This window comes from Mustela putorius, unplaced genomic scaffold (assembly GCF_011764305.1).
Source record: "Mustela putorius furo isolate JIRA1106 unplaced genomic scaffold, ASM1176430v1.1 tig00003858_pilon_pilon_pilon, whole genome shotgun sequence".
Lineage (NCBI taxonomy): Eukaryota > Metazoa > Chordata > Mammalia > Carnivora > Mustelidae > Mustela > Mustela putorius.
The window spans coordinates 52,841,705-52,864,682 of record NW_025422010.1 but is presented as its reverse complement, the minus strand read 5'-3'; the positions used below and the strand labels follow the sequence as shown (position 1 = coordinate 52,864,682).

The window sequence follows — 22,978 nt, the reverse complement described above, 5'->3', positions numbered from 1 at the left end:
AAGGCAATCAAGATCCACCAGACCCAAGAAAAACTTTCACCTCTTCTTTAAACTACCAAAAAGAATTTAGATAGGGGGCCTGGCCCCAAAAGAGAGCTACTTCCAAGAAATAGGTATTTTATCTGAATGACTTATCTATACGAAAGACAAACACCCAACTACCAAACATCTGCTCTTCTTACTGTCCTGTGAATCCCTCTCCTCCCCGTTCTTACACCATCAGCCCAAGACTGCAAGTAAGCCTAATTGGCCAGCTTGTCCTATATACATACGTAATTGAATGTATTTTTCTCCTACGAATCTGTCCTACGTTAATTTCATTATTAGACTAGCTAAAGAACTTAGAAGGGTAGAAGTCAAACCTTTTCCTACCAGTCTCATATAGTTATAATTACCTGGGCTATTATCACTCCTAAGTTAAAAAATGCATCATGGAGCAAACATGAATGAGTGAAGTTCGGTTTCTCAGAGAAGACAGGCAGAACTTTAGAGACAATACTACATTTAAAACTTTTAGTAAGGGGCACCAGGGTGGCTGAGTCATGTAAGGGTCAGATTCTTGGTTTCAGCTGGGTCGTGGTCTAGAGGTCACAGGATGCCCCTCCACAAGCTCTGTGCTCAGGGTGCAGTCTGCTGAGATTATCTCCCTCTCTTTCTTCCCCTGCTCATGTGGTGCTCCCACTCTCTCAAAAGTAAATAGAGAATTTTTTTTAGGGAATTGGTTCTCTCCGTTGCCCCTTTTTTTCTAGCTTAATGAGACATATTTTATATATCATAAAAATTCAAGTGTACATTCAATGGTTTTTAGTATATGCAGAGTCGTGCAACTACCACCAATCTAATTTTGGAACAATTTCAACATCTCAAAAAGAAAGCTTGGACTCATTCCCCATTTCCACTTGCTCATCCCCATTCCAGGCCCAGACTTCTCCTTTGCTTTTCCGAGTCAGCTTTCCTTGGCATAGAATGAAAATAAAAATTAAATTTAGATGTATTATTTAAAAATGCTTTTTAGAAGTAATCTGTTATGAAATCTTATTTTTAAATTACAGAATTTTCCCTTCAAATGCATTTAAAGCAGAGACTGAAAAATCAACTTCTTTAGCCTATATACATACATTTATTCTGTAATTTGGTTTGAAAGATTCAGGTTCTTCAATGCACCCATTAAGATGAACTACTACATAAGCCACAAATAGAAAATTTGTTCATGATTTTTTTTTTCCTCCCCAAATCAACAGGCAAATAGGTCTTTTGAAACACTTTTTAAAAAAGATTACCATTACTTAACAATAGATAGGAGGAAATTTTTTTCTCTTTTAATTATCTCTGAAATTAGGGTATACATTATAATGGAAAATGTTATAATTTCATGGGACTTCTTTCTTAAAGGGGCATAATTGTTATAATTAATGGCATCTTAGATTTGAAACATTACGGTACATTAAATTTTAAAAATGTAATAATTGTGACCTATAGATTTAATGAGTTTGTTACTCTTCTTTTAAAAAACAAAACAAATAACACTAACATCTATATTCACTGTGCTTTCCACTTTTATAAAAAGTAAAAAGTTTAATTTATTAGATAGCTTTAATTAAATTTTATGTCACTCCCTTTAAAACAATGGATCAAAAATCAATTAAGTGGATCATGAAGAGCATTCTTTTTTTTTAATTAAATTTTTAAAATTTTAAATTAACATATAATGTATTATTAGCCCCAGGGGTACAGGTCTGTGAATCACCAGGTTTACACACTTCACAGCTCTCACCATAGCACATACTTTCCCCAGTGTTCATATCCCCACCACCCTCTCTCTACCACCCCCCCCATCCCAACCCTCAGTTTGTTTTGTGAGAATAAGTCTCTTATGGTTTGTCTCCCTCTCCATCCCATCTTGTTTCATTTATTGTGAAGAGCATTCTTTTCTTTTTTATTGTTTATTTAGGCATTATTGTTTAAAAATATTTATAAAATTATGTTTGATATTGACTGTCTTCTTTTTTAACTTTTCATAATCAGTAAAGGCAATACTGGTTTGTCAAACTTTCATTTTAATTATATATATGTATTATATACTGGCACATCACATAAAATGTCTTTTACTAAGTGTGGCCAATAGAGTCTGAAAAACACTAATTTAAGACATGTTTAAAAGACTATAAAAAGACTAGGTATTATGCAGGCTTAAGAACAAGGAAGTTCTTTATATACTGACATAGAGTGATACAAAAATATAATGTTAAATGGAAAAAAAGCAAAGTAAAGAATAGTACATAGAAGTGTAGTACCATTTGTGTAAGTGATGAAAGAAAGATCCTGTATTTGAGTTTGCTTACATGCACAAAATATTTCTGAAAAAATACAATGCAGTGCTATAGTATTTGGAGACTTCAATTCCCTAGTTTCAATAATGGATGAGCAAATAAACAGATCAGTAAGGAAGCAGAGGACCTGAACACTATAAAATAATTAAATCTAATAGACATATATAAAACACCCTGACAACAGCAAAAGATTTATTTTTCAAGTGCACATGAAACATTCTCAAGAATAGACCACATGTTAGGCCAGGCAATTCTCAGTTAGTGTTAAAACTATAGAACAAATATATCAGAAATTTTTAGATGCAAAAATGTACAAAAAAATACTAACACCCAATCTAACAATACATGAGAAGGATTATACACTGAGACCTAGAGGGATTTATCCCAGGAATGCAAGGCTGGTTCAATATATGAAAAATCAATAACATATTATACTACATCAATAGAACAAAGGGAAAATAACTATCATCTCAATTGATGCAGAAAAAGCATCTGACAGAATTCAACATCCATTCATGATAAAAACACTGCAAACTATGAATAGAAGAAAACTTCCTTAATATGATAAAAGGCATTTATGAAAAACCCATACCCAGTATCATACTCAATGGTGAAAAACTGAAAGGTTTCCCCACAAAATCAGGAAAAAGATAAAAAATATCTGTTCTCTCAAAACACTGCTATTCAACATTGTACTGTAAGTCCTAGCCAGAGAAATTAAGCAAGGGAAAGTAATAAAAGCTATCCAAAATAGGAAAGGAAGATTTATAGATAATGTCACTCCAGATAAAGAAAATCACATTAGAATCCACAAAAGAACTACTAGAACTAATAAACTAATTCAACAAAGTTGCAAGGTAAGAGATTACCACACAAATATCAGTTCTGTTTCTATAAACCAGCAATGAACAATCTGAATGGAAATTAAGGGGAAATTCCATTTATAATACCATCCAAAACAATAAAAATACTTGAAGTGAAGAAAAAAAAAAGTAACAAAAGGAGTGCCTAGGTGACTCAGTAGGTTAAACATCAGACTCTTTGGGCTCAGGCTGTGATTTCATGGGTCAAGGGAAGGAGCCCAGTGTTAGGCTTTGTGCTTAGCAAGGAGACTACATGAAAAATTCTCCCCCTTTGCCCCTCTCACACCCACACATGCACCCTCTTTCTCTCTAAAATAAGTAAATAAACCTTTAAAAAAACCAAAATAAAGGAAGTGAAGGACTTACACAATGAAAACTACAAAACACTGCTGGAAAAATTTAAAGACATAAATAAATGAAAAGAATCCCATGTTCATGAATTAGAAGAATTACTGCCATATGAATGGCAATACTCCTTGGGTGCCTGGGTGGCTCAGTTGGTTAAGTGTCTGCCTTCATCCCCAGTCAGGTCATGATCCCAGAGTCCGGGGAGTGAGCCTCGCATCAGGCTCCCTGCTCAGCGGGCAGTCTGCTTCTCCCTCTGTCCCTCCCCTCCTCTCTCACTCTCTCTCTCTCTCAAATAAATTAATAAGAACTTAAACAAACAAAAAAAAAAGAATGGCAGTACTCCCTAAAGTGATCTATAAAATTCAAGGCAATTCCTTTCAAAATTCCAATGATGTTTAACTGCAGAATGAAAGTAGAATATTAAATTCCTAAGGAACTGCAAGGGGCCTTGAAAAGGTAAATATTGAAAAAGAAAAAAAAAACTCAGTGAATTCATACTTTCCAATTTCAAAACTTAGTACAAAGCTACAATAATCAAAATAGTGTGGTTGGTACAGGTGTAGGGATAAACATAAAGACCAACAGAACAGGACTGACAGTCTAGAAATAAATCCAAACATCTGTAGACAACTAATTTTTGACAAAGGTGCCACAACTATTCAAGGGGGAAACATTTCAACAACTAGTGCTGGGACAATTGCACAATCACATGAAAGGAATAAAAATAGACCCGTGCCTCATTCCATATACAAATACAAAATGGATCAATGACCTAAATAAAGGGCTAAAGCTATAAAACTATTAGAAAGAAGCATAGGGGATAAATCTTCTTGGCCCCAAACTTGGCAAGAGATTCTTAGATTTGACACCAAAAACACAAGCAACAAACGAAAAACATTCAAATGTCCACCAAAGGACATTATCAAAAATGTGAAAAGACAACTTACCAAATGGAAGGAAATATTTGCAAATCATATATAAAATAAGAGCTTAATATTCAGAATTGTAAGAACTCTTACAACTCAAAAACAAAGACAAACAACCTAATTAAAAAATGGGCAAAGGACTTAACAGAATATACTAGAAACTAATAACATTTATTGCATGTGGAATGGTGGCTCAGTGACAAGGGAAGAGTTTTTGTTGTTTATCTTTTTATATTTAAAAGAAGTTAACCATGTAAATGTGTTACTTAACCAAAACCTTAAATCAAGTTTCTAATGATTTTATTTATATAACCAGCTAGGATATTACTATGACCAGTTTACTGAAGGGCATTTTAATTGTATTTACATATTAATAAAAAGGCTTATCCTGATAAAAGATTATATAAAACTTGAGAAATAAGAAAAAATCAAAATATTAATCCTTTAATCACAAGACCTTTTTAAAAATATGTATTTAAGGAATTAAGGTGAAATATTAAATAAAGGTAATCTAATATCAAAGCATGAAATGAAATAGAAGTTTTTTCCTTTCATGCCCTGGGATTGGTTTCAAACCAAACCAAGATAAACTTCATTATTTATCAATTTAATTTCAAGAGAATACAACTTTGATATATTATAAATGGTAAATTTTCTGATAAAATAATGTACAAATAATTAAATCAACAAAGATAAACGATCACTTCCTTCATGAATTATAAGTATATATTTTTAAAATACAAAAAACTTAAACCAGCCATAAAACTAAACATCATACCACAAACGAAATGTGTATATGTATAAATATATATGGTTACATATATATTTATATATATATAGTATATCTGATTACTGATGATGCAAATTTATAAATATTTCATGCAGTACAATCAGATTTTAGTGGTAGAATCTTTTATAATAAAAAAGGGAAAATTAAAATAAGGCTTAAACTGCATCTCATAACAATTAGGTTTCTGTGCTATTTTAAATACTATATTAAGGAAACATAGTAAAAGGGATGCAAACATTAATGCATTGCATGGATTATGTTACAAGCTAAAAAAGGAAAAGAAGCTCAAACACCATTCTGCCAGGCAGAACTGCAAAACAATCTGAAATTGGACACTGATCCTTCAAGATACAGGAATCTTCCACACTTAACGAATATCTCACAACTATTTTTATATATTAGGTAAAATAAAACCACCAGTAAGAAAACAGTCTTTTAAATTTTTCAATTCAAAACACCTACAGGAATAAGCATTTTTAATATAAGTTTTACATGTAAGTTTCTACATATAAGTTTTCTTGAGGATCAGTACAAATTTCTTGTGCTAAACGGATAATTAAGTATAAGCTTTATATGGGTTTTGCCAATGCATTTGTGTACCTATCATACTGTAGGTCCCAAGAATTATGATTGAAATCAGGTAAATATTAAGAGGATAACAGAAGACTTATAGGATATATTCTAAAATATTCTTAACCCATTTTATACAAAAAATATTTTGTTAACTGGAAGTCATGTTTATAAATTGAATAGTTCAAATAAATTATTAAACTTGGTTACAAATAAATCATCCACTGTCATTTAAATTAGATTATGGGTAACTTTTTATTGCTCTTTTCTTGGCTAAATTTAACTCTAAAGATAACTCCTCACACTATGGCTCATACAGAGGCTATCTGGACTAAAAGATACTGGCTACTGTATTTTGGATATTTTAAGCATCTGTCAGTAACAGAGTTAACTACAAGAAAAGAAAAAGAAGGTACTTTCAAAAGTTATTGTCAATACTACAACTATCCTATCATTGTAAGACAAGTGTGATTATTGACAAACAAATATAATAAAACTAACATTTATAAGGTCATTACAAGTACATTTAGGAAAAAAGTTACATTATTAGTCCCAGTTATTTTCAATATGAAGAGGGTCTATTTTTGTATACATATCAAGCATATCATATCAAAAACAGAGATAAAATAAATTAGTTAACTGGTAATGTAAAAAACATACAGTATTCATGGCACATAAATGGACCTACAGTAATAGTTAGTGTTGCAGAAGCTAATGCTGCTTTAAGCACAATTGGAAAAACATGAATACCATGCAGTTTTACTGAACTCACCTGACAGAGGTGTAAAACCATTTTCTAGGAGCAGAGATGCATGCACAAAAGTAAGAATATGATTGCAAGTAATAGACTTTAACAAAATAAAAATATAACACTAAACTTCAAAATGACAGAAAATGGACAACATGATGGAATTACTGGGATGAAAACACTTCTGTGTGTCTCACCTCTCTCTTAGCCAACAGCACATTAGGAACAATGTGTGGCAGGCAGCGCCCCAGCATTAACATAACACTCTTCTCACTGTCTGCAATCCGAGACACCTAGAAAACCAAAGCATTAATAAATGATGACGGTGTAGAACTTCCATGAATGATGGTTCTTGAAGTTTAGAACCTGCTTTAGACCCTGCCACCTCTGCTCCAAGCACGCATCCAAAATTCCATCTGCTGATGGTCATGGGAATAATAAGGACATCCCCATCAACAAGAACAGGAACTGTGTTTCACACAGGATAAACATTTCTATAAGCACGAAATGGGTTGAAAACACCAGGAAGAAGCAAGGGGGAATCCAAGGAGCCCTACTAGGCTGTAGTTCTGGGAACAACTACAGATAACACAGGACAGATGTAGCTTCAGCGGTTCTTCTTTTATTCTTGAAAAGATGCCCTATAGAGCTAGGATCTATGCCTTCGGCGAGAGTTGCTAGAGTGAAGCTGCATACAAGAGGTGGCCCCAGAGGCCAACCGACTTGCTGTGAGGATTGCCAGAAATGCAACCAAGCCATCCTCTAGCTCTTTTCTATTAGCAATGACATTGTGAAACTGAAGCCCACCAGAGGTCGAGTGGAATCAACCACAACACAACAACTAAAAAGGGGAAGAGTATAAAGATAGAAAAAAATAATAAAATATCCTGTCAAGATGAACCTCCAACAATTACAAAGCACTCAGGGAACAATAATCTGAGAGCTAACAAACTCAGCCATCAAAGATAACCACTGCTGGGCACCTAGGTGGCTCAGTCAGTTAAGCGACTGTCTTCAACCCAGTTTATGATCTCAGGCCCTGGGATTCAGTCTAGCATCGTCTAGCAATGTGGGGCTCCCTGCTCAGTGGGGAGTCTGCTTCTTGGTCTTCCTCTACCCCTCCACAGCACTTGTGCTCTCTCTCTCTCAAATAAATAAAATCTTACAAAAAAAAAAAAAGATAACCATGCCTAATGAAATAATGGAGTGATCTAAAAATAACTGAAATATAAACAATATGTACACTTATACTGGTTTCCAAACTATACCCAAAAGAGGCATGTTACCATATGTCAGATATAACAAATTAAAAATAGACTACAAAAGGTCACTTTAATACTAAACAAAACTTTAACTGAAAGGCCAGAAATAATCAACTATCTTTCTTAAAAGTTTAAAATTTTAGGAATTATTTCTTAGAGCATTATTTAAAAAAAAAATAGATGTTTATTTGAAATGGAGTCTTATCACAGCTGCTTTTGGATGAGATACTGAGAAGAAAAACCAAATATTTTAAGACAGTTCCAAGAATATATGATATAATTTACCTCTGATCCTAAACGACTATCTGCTGACATTCGACAAAAAGAGAGTAGAGCTTGGTGGAAAGCAGGAGACAATTTCCTAGAAGAAAAATTGAATGAAAAGGGGACATATACCAAACGGTTACTACCGGCATGTAGGAGAAGGTAAGTTGCGTGTTATAACTCCAAAACCTGCATTAATACTGCCCCACAAATGCTAACTGGATTTTTCAACCAACAATGACTCGAAGGATACTTCCCTAGAGAATTACAGAGGGGGAAAAAATTAGCAATAACTGATTTTTAAAAGGTTTGATGTTATATGAACGGACAGCCATAAATATCAACAGATCAAACCTGAAATGTAGAACAGGTCAATGATTACAGAAAGTATTTGCAAAATCTGAAATGAGGACTTTTTCTCCCTCATTCCCTCTGGTCCCAGAAAAGTAAACAGTGGATACAAAGGTGCTGGCAGAAATTAGTTTTGCAGACCTCTCTAATGATAATGATAAACCTTAATATTAGAAGCCCATATAAAAAGGTAAAAATCAGAGATAAATGAAGCAGAGACTCAGTCAACCTTCACAGTATATTGTAAAGTATTTTTTTTGTAATTGAAAATATTAACTTTTTAATGTTTAAAAAATGAGTTTAAAACATTCGTATCTCCAAAATGACACTAGTTTCTATGTAGTAGTATTCATAAAAATATAACTAAGTTATGCTGTAAGTGTTCAATCCACAAAGAAAAGGTCTAACCCTAAAAGTTACAAAATACATTTTGAAGACTGGGCCATATGTACTTAAACTTTGTAACCTTTCTAATACCTAAAGAAAAACGTGGCTTAGTAGGTACACAAAAAGTTGTGGTTCATCAGTGGAAAGATTTGTTTAAAAAAAAAATACTTCTTATCAATCGTGAGTACCTATAAATCTAAAAGAAATCACTTGTACTTTCCAATCTCCCAACACTAGGTGAAATACCTGTCTTTTAATAGAAGGAGGAAGCATGACTTGTGGCTCAGAATTGTACCATGGGATATTTGTGAAGATGAAATAAGTTAGGATACAGAAAGAATTTAGAACTGTGCTTAGAATATAAGAAAAGAGCAGAGTAAATATTCCTTTCTTAAAATGATTTTTTCACATTACAACCTAAAAAATTTTTAAATTATATTTTATCTCCTCCATTAGAAAACCTGATCGTAAAGGGCAGGTACCACCATTATCTCATCTGATTTCAATCACTGAGACCCATAAAAATTAAGTAAATGAATCAAGAGAAGACTAATGATATAGTATTAGTAATTGACGCAGACACAAGAAAAAGGACTAGGAGCAGAAATAATTCCCCTCTTTCCACTGGTAACTATGCAGTATCAAAACCTTCTATTGAGTCTGTTAATGACTGAACAGAGAAAAGGTAAAAATCACTGGCTACAGGGGCTCAGCTGGTTCAGTGTCAACTCTTGGTTTTGGCTCAGGTTGTGATTTCAGGATTGTGAGATGGGAGCCCTGTACTGGCTCTGTGCTTAGCAGGGAGTCTACTTCATATTCTCGCTCCTCTTCCTCTGCCCCTCCCACTTGTGTTCGCGTGCATGCTTTCTTTTCCTCTCTCAAATAAATGATTAAATAAAAAAAAAAAATCACTGGCTGAGTTTATAGCACATAGAACATACAAATTATTTTGTGGGTTTAAGTACTCTGCTAAGATAGAAGATACCCCACTTATGTTTTAACCCTCTTTAATGTAATTGAACTTAGCAATTACTCTGTGATATGTTTTTGAGACATGTATCTTGTGCTAAGTTCATGCCAAATGTAAAAATTCATACATCTGACCCTCAAAACAAGAAATGAAGCTCTTCCAGTTTTGCAAGGTATTAAAATAACTGAAAGATACATTTCCAGGGCGCCTGGGTGGCTCAGTGGGTTAAGCCGCTGCCTTCGGCTCAGGTCATGATCTCGGGGTCCTGGGATCGAGTCCCACATTGGCCTCTCTGCTCAGCAGGGAGCCTGCTTCCCTCTATCTCCCTCTCTGCCTGCCTCTCCGTCTGCTTGTGATCTCTCTCTGTCAAATAAATAAATAAAATCTTAAAAAAAAAAAAAGATACATTTCCAAACATATGTTGCATACTAACCTATTAGGTTTATCAAAATGGACTGTGTTTTTACTTGATGGAGAGGAAGATGGCATTTCTTCTTTTTCTCTCCTGGGGACAGAATTTGGGAAATTCTCCTTAGGAATAGCGGAATCAACTTCACCTGACTTTGAAAGATGGATATCTTTGTCTTTTTGCTTGTCTGAGCTACTTATAACTGGATTCTGTCCACTGTCTTCAGAGTCTTTATGATCCAAAGAAGGCTGAACAGAGTCACATACTACTGGGATAGCAAAGTGTTCATTTTTGAGGAAATCCATTTCACTGTAGAAAGAAAGAGAAATTATCAGAGAACAACTATGTTCTTAAAACTTTGGAAATAGCATAAATCTCATACTAGGTTTCATGCATTAAGAAGTATAACATATTGACAGAAAATTGTTCGGCAACTGATTAAGCTTTTCTGTACTTTATAAAGGAATGCTTCATACACCTAAAAGTATAACTACAAACTCTTTATCAATGAAGCATAAAAATGGCCTTATAAACTCTGTTTTGAATTGGCATTTAACTTTCCTTTCTGTATTTGCAAAATGGGAATAATTCTATCGAATCCACAGGATTATAATAAGAATTAAATGAAATAATCAGTGGGAAATATTTACAACATTAGTGTGAAGAAGTTATTTTATTAATGCTGACCCAACCATGGGGAACCAATTACATGATTATTATAATAACTTAATAACATTTTTGGGGGAAAAAGAGCATATTAAATATTTAAAACAAATATAAGACTTTATTTAGAAGTATCAGAATATGAAAAATTATGTCTTACAACTGAAATATTATCTTATATATTTATATAATCTGTCAATTTTTAAAAAAACTTTAAGAGGTTCTTTTTAAGAAACGATGATTAAGTACTAACCTTTCAAGTCTTCTGATTTGCTCCATCAAAGACCATTTCTCACTATTTAATAAACTAATTTTATCTTCTAATTTCTGTACTAGCAAGGAGTTCTAAAATCAAAATGGGAGAAAAACAGAAACTTAAGATCTCATAGCATGCTTTTACACAATTTAAATACTTTTTGTGGACTTGACTAGTTAATGCTGCTCACCTCTACAGTCTGAGGAGTTTCAAGGCTTGTAGGAAGGCTGCCTAAAACTGGTGTAAGAGCCTCTAATTCATCTTCTTCTACACCACTGGCCACATCCACAAGATCTTTACCAGTGACTTGATGATTTCCAAAATCTCGGTAGAGTTGCAATAAGTCTGGAGGTTTTGGAATGTTTAATCCTACATCATCCCAGAGTTCAAAATCCTAAAAGATAAATAATAATAATAATAATATTAAATAAAACTTGAAGAAATTTTACCTTGCATTTTTGAGATTCATTTTATTCCTCATAGCAAATATCTTGAGAACCCAACACAATCATAGTTTTGTTGTAATGTCAAAGTGTATGTTCCAAGTGTGAAAACATCATTGTTAAACTTACATCTTCTACTGTCTAATATTATTCTTGTAAGTTTCCTGATATTCTAGGTAAACAGGTTTAACTGTTTTGGATGTCAAAATGTTGCACATTTAATCTTGTTATTAAATCTCTCAAAAATGTAAACTCTTAACTTTCAAGATTGTGTTAATTTTCAAGCTTGTAAAATATATTTAAATATTTGCATGAAGTCATACGAACATGTCTATATTAAGAAAAATCTTAGTTTGTAAGTTGTACCCATTATTTAAAAGTAAAATACTTGACAGCATTAATTTTGTTCCTCCTTTCTTTATTATTCTAACCTATATATATTTAGTGTAATCTCTGGTGGGTAAGCAAGCAATTTAATCTGCTTGCCTTCTTGGTATAGCTGTTTGAATCTAATTTACATTATTAAAAATGCTTCTGACAATTTTCAGAATCCAAATAGCTGTTCTTCAATCTGTTGTATATAAAACATTCTCTTGAATTCAGTCTAATACAATTTTATTACTAAAGTTCAAAAAGGCAGAGCACCTCAAGCACTCTATTAGCAAAGATTTTTTGAAGAGCTTTATAAAATTCCAGATTAATCTACGGTAATTAATTTATGCCAATATATTGTCCTACCATTCTCTCTCTTTCTCTAATACATCAAAATTTAGTATTAATTTGATATCTTGCAACTTACTTATTTATAATTTATTTGGGAAGTCCACTTTGAGAAACTATGGCATACTCATTTGAATGTTCTAAATGTGACCTTTTTATTCCTTTGAAGCTTTATTTGAATAAGGAAAATAGCCATTATTGAGGCTTAAATGTGAGGCAAATATAAGGCAGCTATTAAAAGCAGGGGCTTTGGAGAAATTGGACCTAAGGTGAAATTCATATTTGCTCTGTTTATCATTGTTATAAATTAATTTGAAACTCAAACAGGCCATCTGTAAAATGGATATAATACTCACCTCTTAGGGTTTTTGTAAGGATAAAATAAAATGTCTATTAAGATCTTAACACAGTGCATGGCCTACAATAAGAACTAAACAAATTTAAGCTTTTAAAAACAGTTATTAAATGACTACTACACATATTATTCAAATATCCATTTATCCATCTATATTCATCAAACATTTATTAGCTATCTACCATGTGCTTAGAAAGAAGAATATATACTGTCTCCACTCAGGGGCTTTCACAATTCAAGAGTGAGGACATAAATAGGTACACTTTTTAGTATTACAGATATGATAATTAAAGAGCTGTGAAGAATTCAGAGAAAGGAGTCAGTTTCTGTATTGAGGTAGAAGGAAAGGTTTTGGAAGGGTGATGACCTGTGTACTCTCTTGGAAAAGGCTTAGGTATTTACAAGGCACATGGCAATGAAAGGATAAGGGAACTAACTGTTTCAGAGACAAGGGTAAGAATGAACAAAAGCACAAAACCCTGAAGGAACCAGAGATGTTGAGGGGGATGCAAGCCCTTCTGTTTGGCAAGATTATAATGAATAAGCAAAAGATAGCACTGGAGAGGCAGATAGAGGATAAGCTAAAAACAAAGTTGAGAGTGCTTATAAATTCAGAATTGATAAGGAAGGAGTTAAAGCAGTAGGTAGGAGAGATGACTGACATGAAAATGGGGAGATTCAGAAGGCACATATATAGATGTAGCAGAAGTAAGAAAGTGACATAGTTGAGTGTGGCAATGGGAGCATGGCCAAAAGAATACCAGACTATGTGGGCAGAGAAATGTCTGGTACCTAGCGTTATAGAATTTTACCCTATGTATGACTTAAAAAATTAAAGAAACTAGATGAAAGAGAAAATAAATACACTATAAGTTAATAAGGAAACAAATCACTGTAAAAAAAAACAAAACAACAACAACAACAAAAAAACAATTGTACCTGATCATCATTTTCATCTGAAAAGGTTATTGATGTAAGCTTGTAGTTATTCTTCAATAAAAATTCATTGACTAAGAAGTTTAGAGCTCTCTTTTCAAGAGGTTTGATCGGTTCCTACAGGCAAAAAGAAGATACAATATTATAAGTTTCCTTTCTTCAATACTTGCGCTACCATTTTATGTTGAAGATACTTTTAGGTCTGTCATTCACCCACCTGAATTTCAGGACTGGATTTGTAATTTTTTCGTTCCTGTAAAGGAACTTCGTGTTCTGGTGGAAGAAAATATAAATAACACTTTACTATTTTACATCTGAAAATATCTCAGCTACTTCTACATTGTCAAAGTAGAAAAAGTCTCAAAAAAGTTTTATGTACACCACCTGCAGCCTTTGTCAGGTTGGCTCGGAGGGCCTGAATGGTCTCCTTGGCTTTCCGTAGTTCAAACTCCAGGACTGGACAGGGATTTGGAATAAACACACACAGGCATCCAACCAAGAAAAGGGAAACAAAATTAAAAAATAAAAAGCAAGGATGGGTATGAAAAAAAAATACAATTTGTATTGAAAACAGAAAGCATGCAATCTTTATGAAATTTGTGAACGCATGCAGCAGAGTTGGTTTGCAAGCAAACTGGTGAATGTTTTCCATAGTTTTTGAATTCAGGGGACTGCTTATCAAACGTTCTAGCTGTCTGACAGGGAATAGCTCTATTTAAAAATAAAATCTATGGCATACTCTCATTTAGGTAAAGAAAAATACTGGTAATCTGGGTGCTTGTACTTCACTCAGTGTAGGTAAGAAAATGCAATGGAATATTTTCAGGTGAAATAATTTTAAGGGAAAAGACAAAATTTAGACCAAGTCCAAGCAAATATACCTAAAGAAGTCCTTAGTATTAAAAAAGAAAAAGGCATCTTTAAATGCATTATCTAGAATAATGTTATATATCAATATACAGAAACATTAGTGACTATATCCCTTCATTAAGATGTTTGAAGGAACATGGATTAAATATTTAATAAATGTTGGGATGGCTTTAAGTTTTTCTACAAAGTTATGCTATCTACAAACAAGCATAGATATGTTAAATACGTATCTTTAAAAATGTTCCTATGGTTTTAAGTTTTATTTAAAGCTAAAGGGTTGAAAGAGTTTGTTTTTTTCATTTCTATTTAAGACCATCCTAAAGTATATGTGTACAATTCTAAAAGTATAGTACCTAAGGATGCTATCTATGTAAAATTAAATAGGATTTCAAAGTTTCTGGTAACTCTCCAAATAGGTATCTCTTAGTGTTAAAAGACACTAACTAGTGAAACTCAAAGCCTTCTCTTGTTACTGGTAAGATAAACATGAATATGGAGGAAACATTTTTAAAAGCTCTTTAAAATGTTTCATTGCCAGCAAGATTTAACTAAATGTGTCTTAACTGGCAACTTTCTTTAAAATATATAATTAATATTGCCCTGAAAAAAAAGCAAGCTTAGCTGTGGGGAAAAACGCCATTTCCATGAAGTAAAGCTCTGGGAAAATAAAGTAATCTTTGTCACAACTGGATATTAACCAAAATGATGGTATTTAAATAGCTCTGCATAAAAACTAGCAAATTAAAAAGTTTAAAGATGGCAAATTTTTTCCCTGATTGACTAATAAACAGAAAAAAGAAGATGGCAAATGAGATGCTATCAGAGGCAACAAAGCTATAAAAATATATGGAAAAATTAGGATTCACTCAGTTTGCATATTTTCATTAAAAACTTAAGATGTAATTGAATCACATCTAGTACATGAAGGCCAATTATTTTGATGCACAGAATCTCACTGCAGCAACATGAAGGCACAACTAAAAGTCAGAAGACATGTATGTTACTATTTCTTTTTTGGTAGTTAGCAATGCTGATCTGCAAACATTTCTGTGCAACAAAGTTAAACATTTTCCCTAAAACACTTCTGGAAACAGAGTTTGTCTTTAAAGTCAGACTGTACATATTCAGTGTGTAAGTACAAAATAGGTTTACTTTCTTTTTTTAATTTCAAAGTTCTAAGTAATTGATTTTGATCTAAAAATATTTAACAGTACCTTAGGTAAAATCGGTATATGTATTATGCTTTCAGTATCACTTACAATTTACTAAGACATATTACAGAACAATTGCAGATCAGAAATGCCTGCACCAGAATGATAGAAATATGAAAAAAATAAATTGAAAAAAAAAAAAAGGGTTAAAACACAAACTGTGAAAAACTCAAATTCAATTGGTGAAAAGTTTAGGTGACTAAGAGCAAAACACTGAATGATCAAGGCACAGAAAGCCAGAAAACCCATGTCAGACGGCAAGAATTTATATTTTTATGCACATCTACAAATACATTGCCAAATGTCACTAAAAATTACAAACACTTTGAAAAGATAGTGCTTATCAAAATGAATTCACTCTGCTGCATGTTTCTTAATATACAATATAGACTGTAAAAGACAAAGGCATATCTTTGAAGCTATAAGCATATCTCTATAAAGGCACAGTATGATCAAGTACTTCAGTCATTACAATTACATGAGAAAGTTTCACAAGAAAGGTCTGAACAGCTATATTCACATATATAAGAATTTGTCTCTTCTTTATTAAAAAATATTGTATTAAAGCTCACAATTAACTATCCTATAAAGAGATGCATTGTACCAAACAATCTCCAAGTATTTTTCAAATATTTTAATTCTTCATAAAAATGTTTAAGGATGTGTATGTTTGTAAAAAAAAAAAAAACAACAACAACAACAACAAAAAACTGTAGGAACCAACTACCTACCTGCTCACTCCACTATCTCAATCCTCTACTACTAGTCTAACCCTACTGACAGCAATTTTATTGGAATTAAACTAATAACTGCAAAGATGTAGGTATATCCTAATATTACATATTATAGTCTTACCAAAATAATTAATGAATTTCAGTATAAGCATCTCTAGATTAGTTGAAATTACCATCTTCCAACAGGGGGTGGAATACTAGTATTCTGTTAGAGGTACCTGAGTGTTTAAAGATCATGTTCTCATGACTTTACATGAAAGGTAAAGTGTTAAATTTCAAAGCGGAAAAACAAAAATAGCAATCCCCTGTGCCCCAATCAATATATCTCTGTATTATCTTGAAATATTTGCTAGTCTTTGATCATTTTGGCACGAAACTCAAAACATTATTTTGGAAAAATTTTTCCGTGACTCGGACATGACAAGAGTCAAGTACTTTCTCATTTCCATTCCTGTTCACTGTTGAAGAGTTCAAATCAACAAGGCTGAGTCAAGGTCTTTCCCATAGTAGACATGAAATCATCTTTCCAGTCAGAATTTCCCGGATTTCTTTTTTTTTTTTTAACTATAAAGTGATTTGACTTCATAATAAAATATCACTTCCCCATTTTTAAATATTTATTTTATAATCCCAGGAATGGTTCTAAGACATAGGAAAATTATTTTAAGATCTCGAGTTAGAATAGAAATCTATTCCTAAAAATGATACAACAATCCTAAGAGAGTACCATTACCTCCCCTCCTGGGTTTAGAGAATTCTTGCCTATTAGAGACTTCAGAAAGGAATAGTACTGTTAGGCCTCTTCGTAGATAGTGAAAAATAAATGAATGAAAGCAAGAAGCAATCTTTGTAGTTTACAGATATTTAGTTTTCTATATTCATCTTCATCCGGAGAAAAATCCTCTTCCCCAAATCTTACAGATTCCTCTATCACTCATCTCAAAGCTGGTGTTTTTTTGAGTACCATCTTTGCCCTTTTCTTACCCTACATATATCAACGGGATGGTTTTAACTTTGACAAGTAGGCTGAAGATTCAAAAATCGTTCAACCTTTTCCTGAAGATACAGACCTACCTAATTATATCTAGGACATGCCCATCTGAATGTCTCATAAGTTTTGAATCTGATCTATCTATATGAATTTCATCATCTTCCTCTCATATCTGTTCTCCTTCTTCTGCTTGCAGCCTCTCTCCATTAATGGCACCACTATCAATGCAGATACCCAAACAGGAAACCTGGAATTACTCTTCACTTATCCCTTGTGCTTACTCAGTCCACATTAATCAAATATCCAAGCCATATTAATTCCAACCTTTGAGTAACCCCCTCCTAAAAAACCATCCATCTCAACTGTCTCTGCAATTTTCCTAGTTCAGACCTTTATGACTTATCACATAAATTGTAACACCTTTCAGTCATATTAAAAGCTTGTTACCTTTAAAGTCTTGCTTGAGCATCTACCTCATTTAAAATCATGAAGACTTAAGTAAGGCTCAAAATAAGAAAAACCAAAAGTACTATTAATAGGAAGTATAAATATCTGTACTAGAGGAGAAATACATCAGGAAACAAATAGGTTTCTTTCATCTGGTAAATATGTATATGTATATTGCAGGCCAATAGCAGACAGATGAGAGGACTATTGATGCTGCTTCTAAATCAGCAGATAGGCCAGGTTATTTCCGGGTATAAACCTAGTAGACATTTTAGAATGTCTACTAGATTATGTAAGGGTTACAGAGGTTTCAAATGTCTATTTTGTTCATTATTATTAACAGAACAGCTTAAGACTTCGAGTATTCTATAAGCACTCAACAAATATTAGTTGAGCAAATGGATATTCAGAGACTCTGATGTTAAAAGACAGATTATGTGAAACGGAGACAGGGTTACAGGTGGTCCCAAACTTAACAAGGCCCTTACCACCGTTTCTAAAGTACTGAACATTTATTTATATTACAGATATAGACATTTTTCAGGACAAATTCCTTGAGAGTGGAAACTTTATTTCATGTTTCTATATCTAGTACCTAACACATAGCAGATGCTCGGAATGTCTAAAATAAAATTTTCAAATGGCAATCCCAATATTTAGAATGTGCATGTCCCTTGCTATCTTTAAGAAAACTTAAAAATTTAAGAGGTGCGCTGTATATACTAACACTAGATTTCTTTAATAACATACAGAAAGCTCAGTTAGGTTAAGCTCAGTTTGGTCTGGTGCCTACCACTTTTTAAATAATTTTTATGTGAAAATATACACTTCTAAATTCAGAAACAGAAAATACTTAAACTGAAAAACTTTTTAAAAATTTACTTCTTTTAAAAGAAAATGGTTATGCTGAAATAGTCTTGTATGGGAAAGACATAATTTGGCTATCCACCCACAGGAATGTACGGACAGGTGGAAACCATGGCCTGGTACTAAAAGATATATTGTGGACTCTGGAATGAGAACTTATGTGTCCATATCCTAATCCCTTCTCATTTGGAGGCTACCAAATGTTCAATCGTGGTGAGCCTCAGTGTCCTGATCTATAAAATAAGGATATCATGACCTATTCTTCAGAACTGTTAATAAGGATAAAAAATAAATTATTGTATACAAACCACCCCACCACAGTGCCTGACACAGAGCAGATGCTCAACAAACATTAGTTCATTCAGAGATGTCTTCCTCTTTGAAGGAAAACTTATGTAGACTTGATAAAAGAACCTGGTTTTTAATTTAGGAAAAAGATGGTAAGAATGATGCTGAAAAAAAACATATAGTATCCTAAACAGCAGCCCCTGAGTAAAAGGTTGGAGCAGACCCTACATTTACATGGTGGGACAATGGACTCAGTCAATACCTGTGTTATCTATAATCTCCCTCTGCCCAAGACAGGTAAAGAAAGAATTTTTTTTTTTTAATTTTTAAAGATTTTATTTATTTGTCATAGAGAGAGAGAGAGAGAGAGAGGGAGAGAGAGTGAGCACAGGCAGACAGAATAGCAGGCAGAGGCAGAGGGAGAAGCAGGCTCCCTGCCGAGCAAGGAGCCGATGTGGGACTCGATCCCAGGATGCTGGGATCATGACCTGAGCCGAAGGCAGCTGCTTAACCAACTGAGCCACCCAGGCGTCCCTAAAGAAAGATTTAATAAAGAAATTTCTAGAGGGTGGTTGGGTTATGGACATTGGAGAGGGAATGTGATATGGTGAGTACTATGAAGTGTGTAAGCCTGACGATTTACAGACCTGTACCCCTTGGGCAAATAATACATTATATGGTAATAAAAATAATAATAATTAAAAAAAAGAAATTTCAGTTCTTTCCTAGTGAGGCTTACATGTGATCCAATCACAGATGACAGGATCTTTTCTGGATTACTGGTTCTTTAGATAAGCTTTTAAGTTACTACCAATGGTTAGTGAAGAGCCACAAATCTTTTTAGAAAGTTTCACTCACATATCACACATTTGATTCAATTACAGCTTATCATAAAGAATGCTACAAGTCTGAAAGTAATTCTCTTAGAGTAACATATGTTTTCCTTCCCTTTTCCAATTAAGACAAAAAGTTTATTTATATATAGCACTGTATAATGATCAAAAATTACTTTAGCTCCCCAAACCTAGAGACCGAGTATAAGCTTTAGATTACAAATACAAGGTTAAAACCACCGTGTATTTATAACATTTCATTCTTAGTTATGCTTGGTTATAACATTTTGCTTTTACATCAATAATGTTTCCCCTAATTAGAAACACTAAAACACCTAAATAACAAGAATAATGAACCTCTTAAATCTGACTAAATCTTAAAATTTAGGTTTTCAAATGGAAATTAAAGGAAAAAATAATTATGTGATCTATTTTTGGGTAGAACTTACTTGCTAATTATATAACTATTTGAACAGTAATACAAATAATACAAAACCAGATATATTTGGTTAGTCTAAGAAATCACCATGTATTTAATATATAACATAAAATATCTTATATCTAACATATATGACATAATTATATAACATAATGTGACTTAACAAAGGATAAAATAAGTAGGATAATTTAGTCCTAAAGTCATACAAATGATTTCCATTTGATTTGTTAATTTTTAGATAAAACTGATGTGATTTACTGTTTTGATATAAATCAATAAATAATGCTACTGACTAAATCATGATTTAATATTGGGAGCCACATTAAACTCTTCCAATGATTTCCCATTCAACTGATACCACTACTATTTACACTATTGAATCCTCTCTTCTGCTGAAACAGTTACATTATTTTTTTCCTAACTAATAAAATACCATCTGAGTTTTATTATATGTGCTGTCAAAGCAAGCACCCAACTGAGATTTAAAATTATTCTAATATTTCTATTCTTGGGTAATGAGTGAAAGTCATATATTGAAATGTCATTTTTAACCAGGGTAAACCTCATCCTTCCTGCTATGACATACTATATGGCATAATCAGTTGCGGACTCTGTTGCTGGGCTATCTGAATTTGAATCTGAATTTTAACCTTGACACTAAAGCCTTAAATAATCCTTCTGAGTGTTTCAGTCTCCTGGGGTGGAGAGGATGATGACAACTCTCTAAGTCAATGAGTTAATACACATTTAGAATGGTGATGAGAATAGAGCAAGTGCTACACAAAAATTAGTACTCACTTTTATTCATAATGACCATGACAGGAAAACGTTTGGTAGACTGTAACAAACTTGTTCCAGTAAATGGAAGAAAAATTCATGGTCAAGAAAGGAATCCACATTATGGGTACTTCCTGATAATCATACTGCCCCCATGGGTCCCATCAGTCCCATGTGGCATCCCTCCTCCTCCAGGAGTGCCACCATTCTGGTGGAGATCAAACTACCTAACTGATGTCTGTCTGTTTTCCCCATCTAAGAGCCAATATCCTATGAAAACTACAATTCCTGCAAAGCACTCAAGAATGTCATTAATGACAGAGAGCCACAGCTTTGAAGCACCTGACAGGTACCAAACATTTGACACTAAAGGAGCCAGGGCTGCTACCCTGATAATTCCCAGGGTGTACCCCGACCAGAATCTATGTGGCTTCATTAGATGTAGGCAGCGCAGGTGGGAAGGTAGAAAGGCGAGGAGAGAAGGAGACTGGTATGAGTAACCAAGCATTTAGAAAGAATGTCGGTCTTCTTAATGGAATAAACGAGGTCCTGGAGGCCCCTGTTATACCAAGTATTAACCCTTTATTTTTGGCTTACAGGAAAGTTAAGGGAAATTTTTAGAGAGATGCTGTAATGGCTAGGGAGCACCCAGACATATCAAGACAAAGCTTTATTCACCAGCCAACACAGAAATATTTCAACCCATTTTTACAATCAGTAGAGTTGTGTTGATATACAACACCTAAATATCAGCCCTAGTTTGGAAGATCAAAGGAGCGAGGAAGACAAGGTCCAACTAACTTTGTACTGAACTCTAGCTAATTTAAACCTGCTTTACACCAGTTAGAGAACTACATGGTTGTAAACTGTTGGTCACAAGCAGAATTCAGCAAATTTTAGGTATGCATAACCAGAAACTCACAGCACAACTATAAGAAGTTGAGGGTTCAGATGTTCCCTGTAGCCAATAAATTAGTAACATAATTTTGTGTAATAACTACATAATTATATTCACATACCAAATCGTAGAAGGAAGAAATTCCTCAAGTCACTTTATTATTTCTTGAATGTCAAAGAATCCAAATCTGTCTTTACAATGTTACTCACCTGCCACTCTCTCATCTGTTTCCCTGTTACCATCATCTGAGTATCTTGCAAAGTCTAAAGAATCAAGAGTACTGATGCTTCCAGCTCGATCTGTAATAATGAGAAAAATAAGAAAAACTTACTTTTAATTGTCAAGATAAAACACTGGAAATAATTTACCTATGATTATTTTCAGCTTATAAAACTATGATTCTAAATTCTACTAAAACAATAAACTAAGATAGAAATGCTCAAATTAACTAAGCTACTTTAAAACAACTCAAGTTTCTCTGCCTAAATCTCTGGCTAATTCCTGGATCACAGACCTAACTATAATAGTGAACACTATAAAACTTTCAGTAGGAAATGTGGAGGGAAATCTTTGTGGCCTTGTCTTCGGCAATGATTTCCTCAGATATAATACAACAGCATAAGCAATGTGATAGGCAGAAAAATTCTAATTCTAATTCTAATCCCTTATTATCTGTGACTATGTTATCTTACATAGATGGAATTAAGATTGCTAATCAGCTGCTTTTTTTTTTTTAAAGATTTTATTTATTTATTTGACAGACAGAGATCACAAGTAGGCAGAGAGGCAGGCAGAGAGAGAGGAAGGGAAACAGGCTCCCTGCTGAGCAGAGAGCCCGATGCGGGACTCGATCCCAGGACCCTGAGATCATGACCTGAGCCGAAGGCAGCAGCTTAACCCACTGAGCCACCCAGGCGCCCTAATCAGCTGATCTTAAAATAAAGAAATTATCTTGGATTATTCAGGTTGGGCCAAGGTAATAGCAAAGGTCTTTAAAAGGAAAAGGGCCATAAGCCAAGGAATATAGGCAGC

At 33.5% G+C, this 22,978-nt stretch overlaps 1 protein-coding gene across 9 annotated transcripts in view; it reads right to left on the bottom strand.

The window, feature by feature from the left end:
• The window catches only part of RELCH (RAB11 binding and LisH domain, coiled-coil and HEAT repeat containing), a 106,858-nt gene that overhangs the window by 64,065 nt on the left and 19,815 nt on the right, over nt 1-22,978 (bottom strand). For all 9 annotated transcript variants that reach the window (XR_006602153.1, XR_006602154.1, XM_004745593.3 and 6 more), the window contains exons 2-10: nt 22,156-22,245; nt 13,976-14,047; nt 13,809-13,864; nt 13,595-13,708; nt 11,328-11,531; nt 11,135-11,226; nt 10,243-10,527; nt 8,123-8,198; nt 6,773-6,868 (exon numbers count right to left, since the gene is read on the bottom strand). Coding sequence is in view for 7 of the 9 variants with exons in the window: in XM_004745593.3 (XP_004745650.1) it covers nt 6,773-6,868; nt 8,123-8,198; nt 10,243-10,527; nt 11,135-11,226; nt 11,328-11,531; nt 13,595-13,708; nt 13,809-13,864; nt 13,976-14,047; nt 22,156-22,245 (1,085 nt within the window). In the remaining 2 variants the exon portion in view is untranslated. The remainder of the gene's footprint in view (nt 1-6,772; nt 6,869-8,122; nt 8,199-10,242; nt 10,528-11,134; nt 11,227-11,327; nt 11,532-13,594; nt 13,709-13,808; nt 13,865-13,975; nt 14,048-22,155; nt 22,246-22,978) is intronic.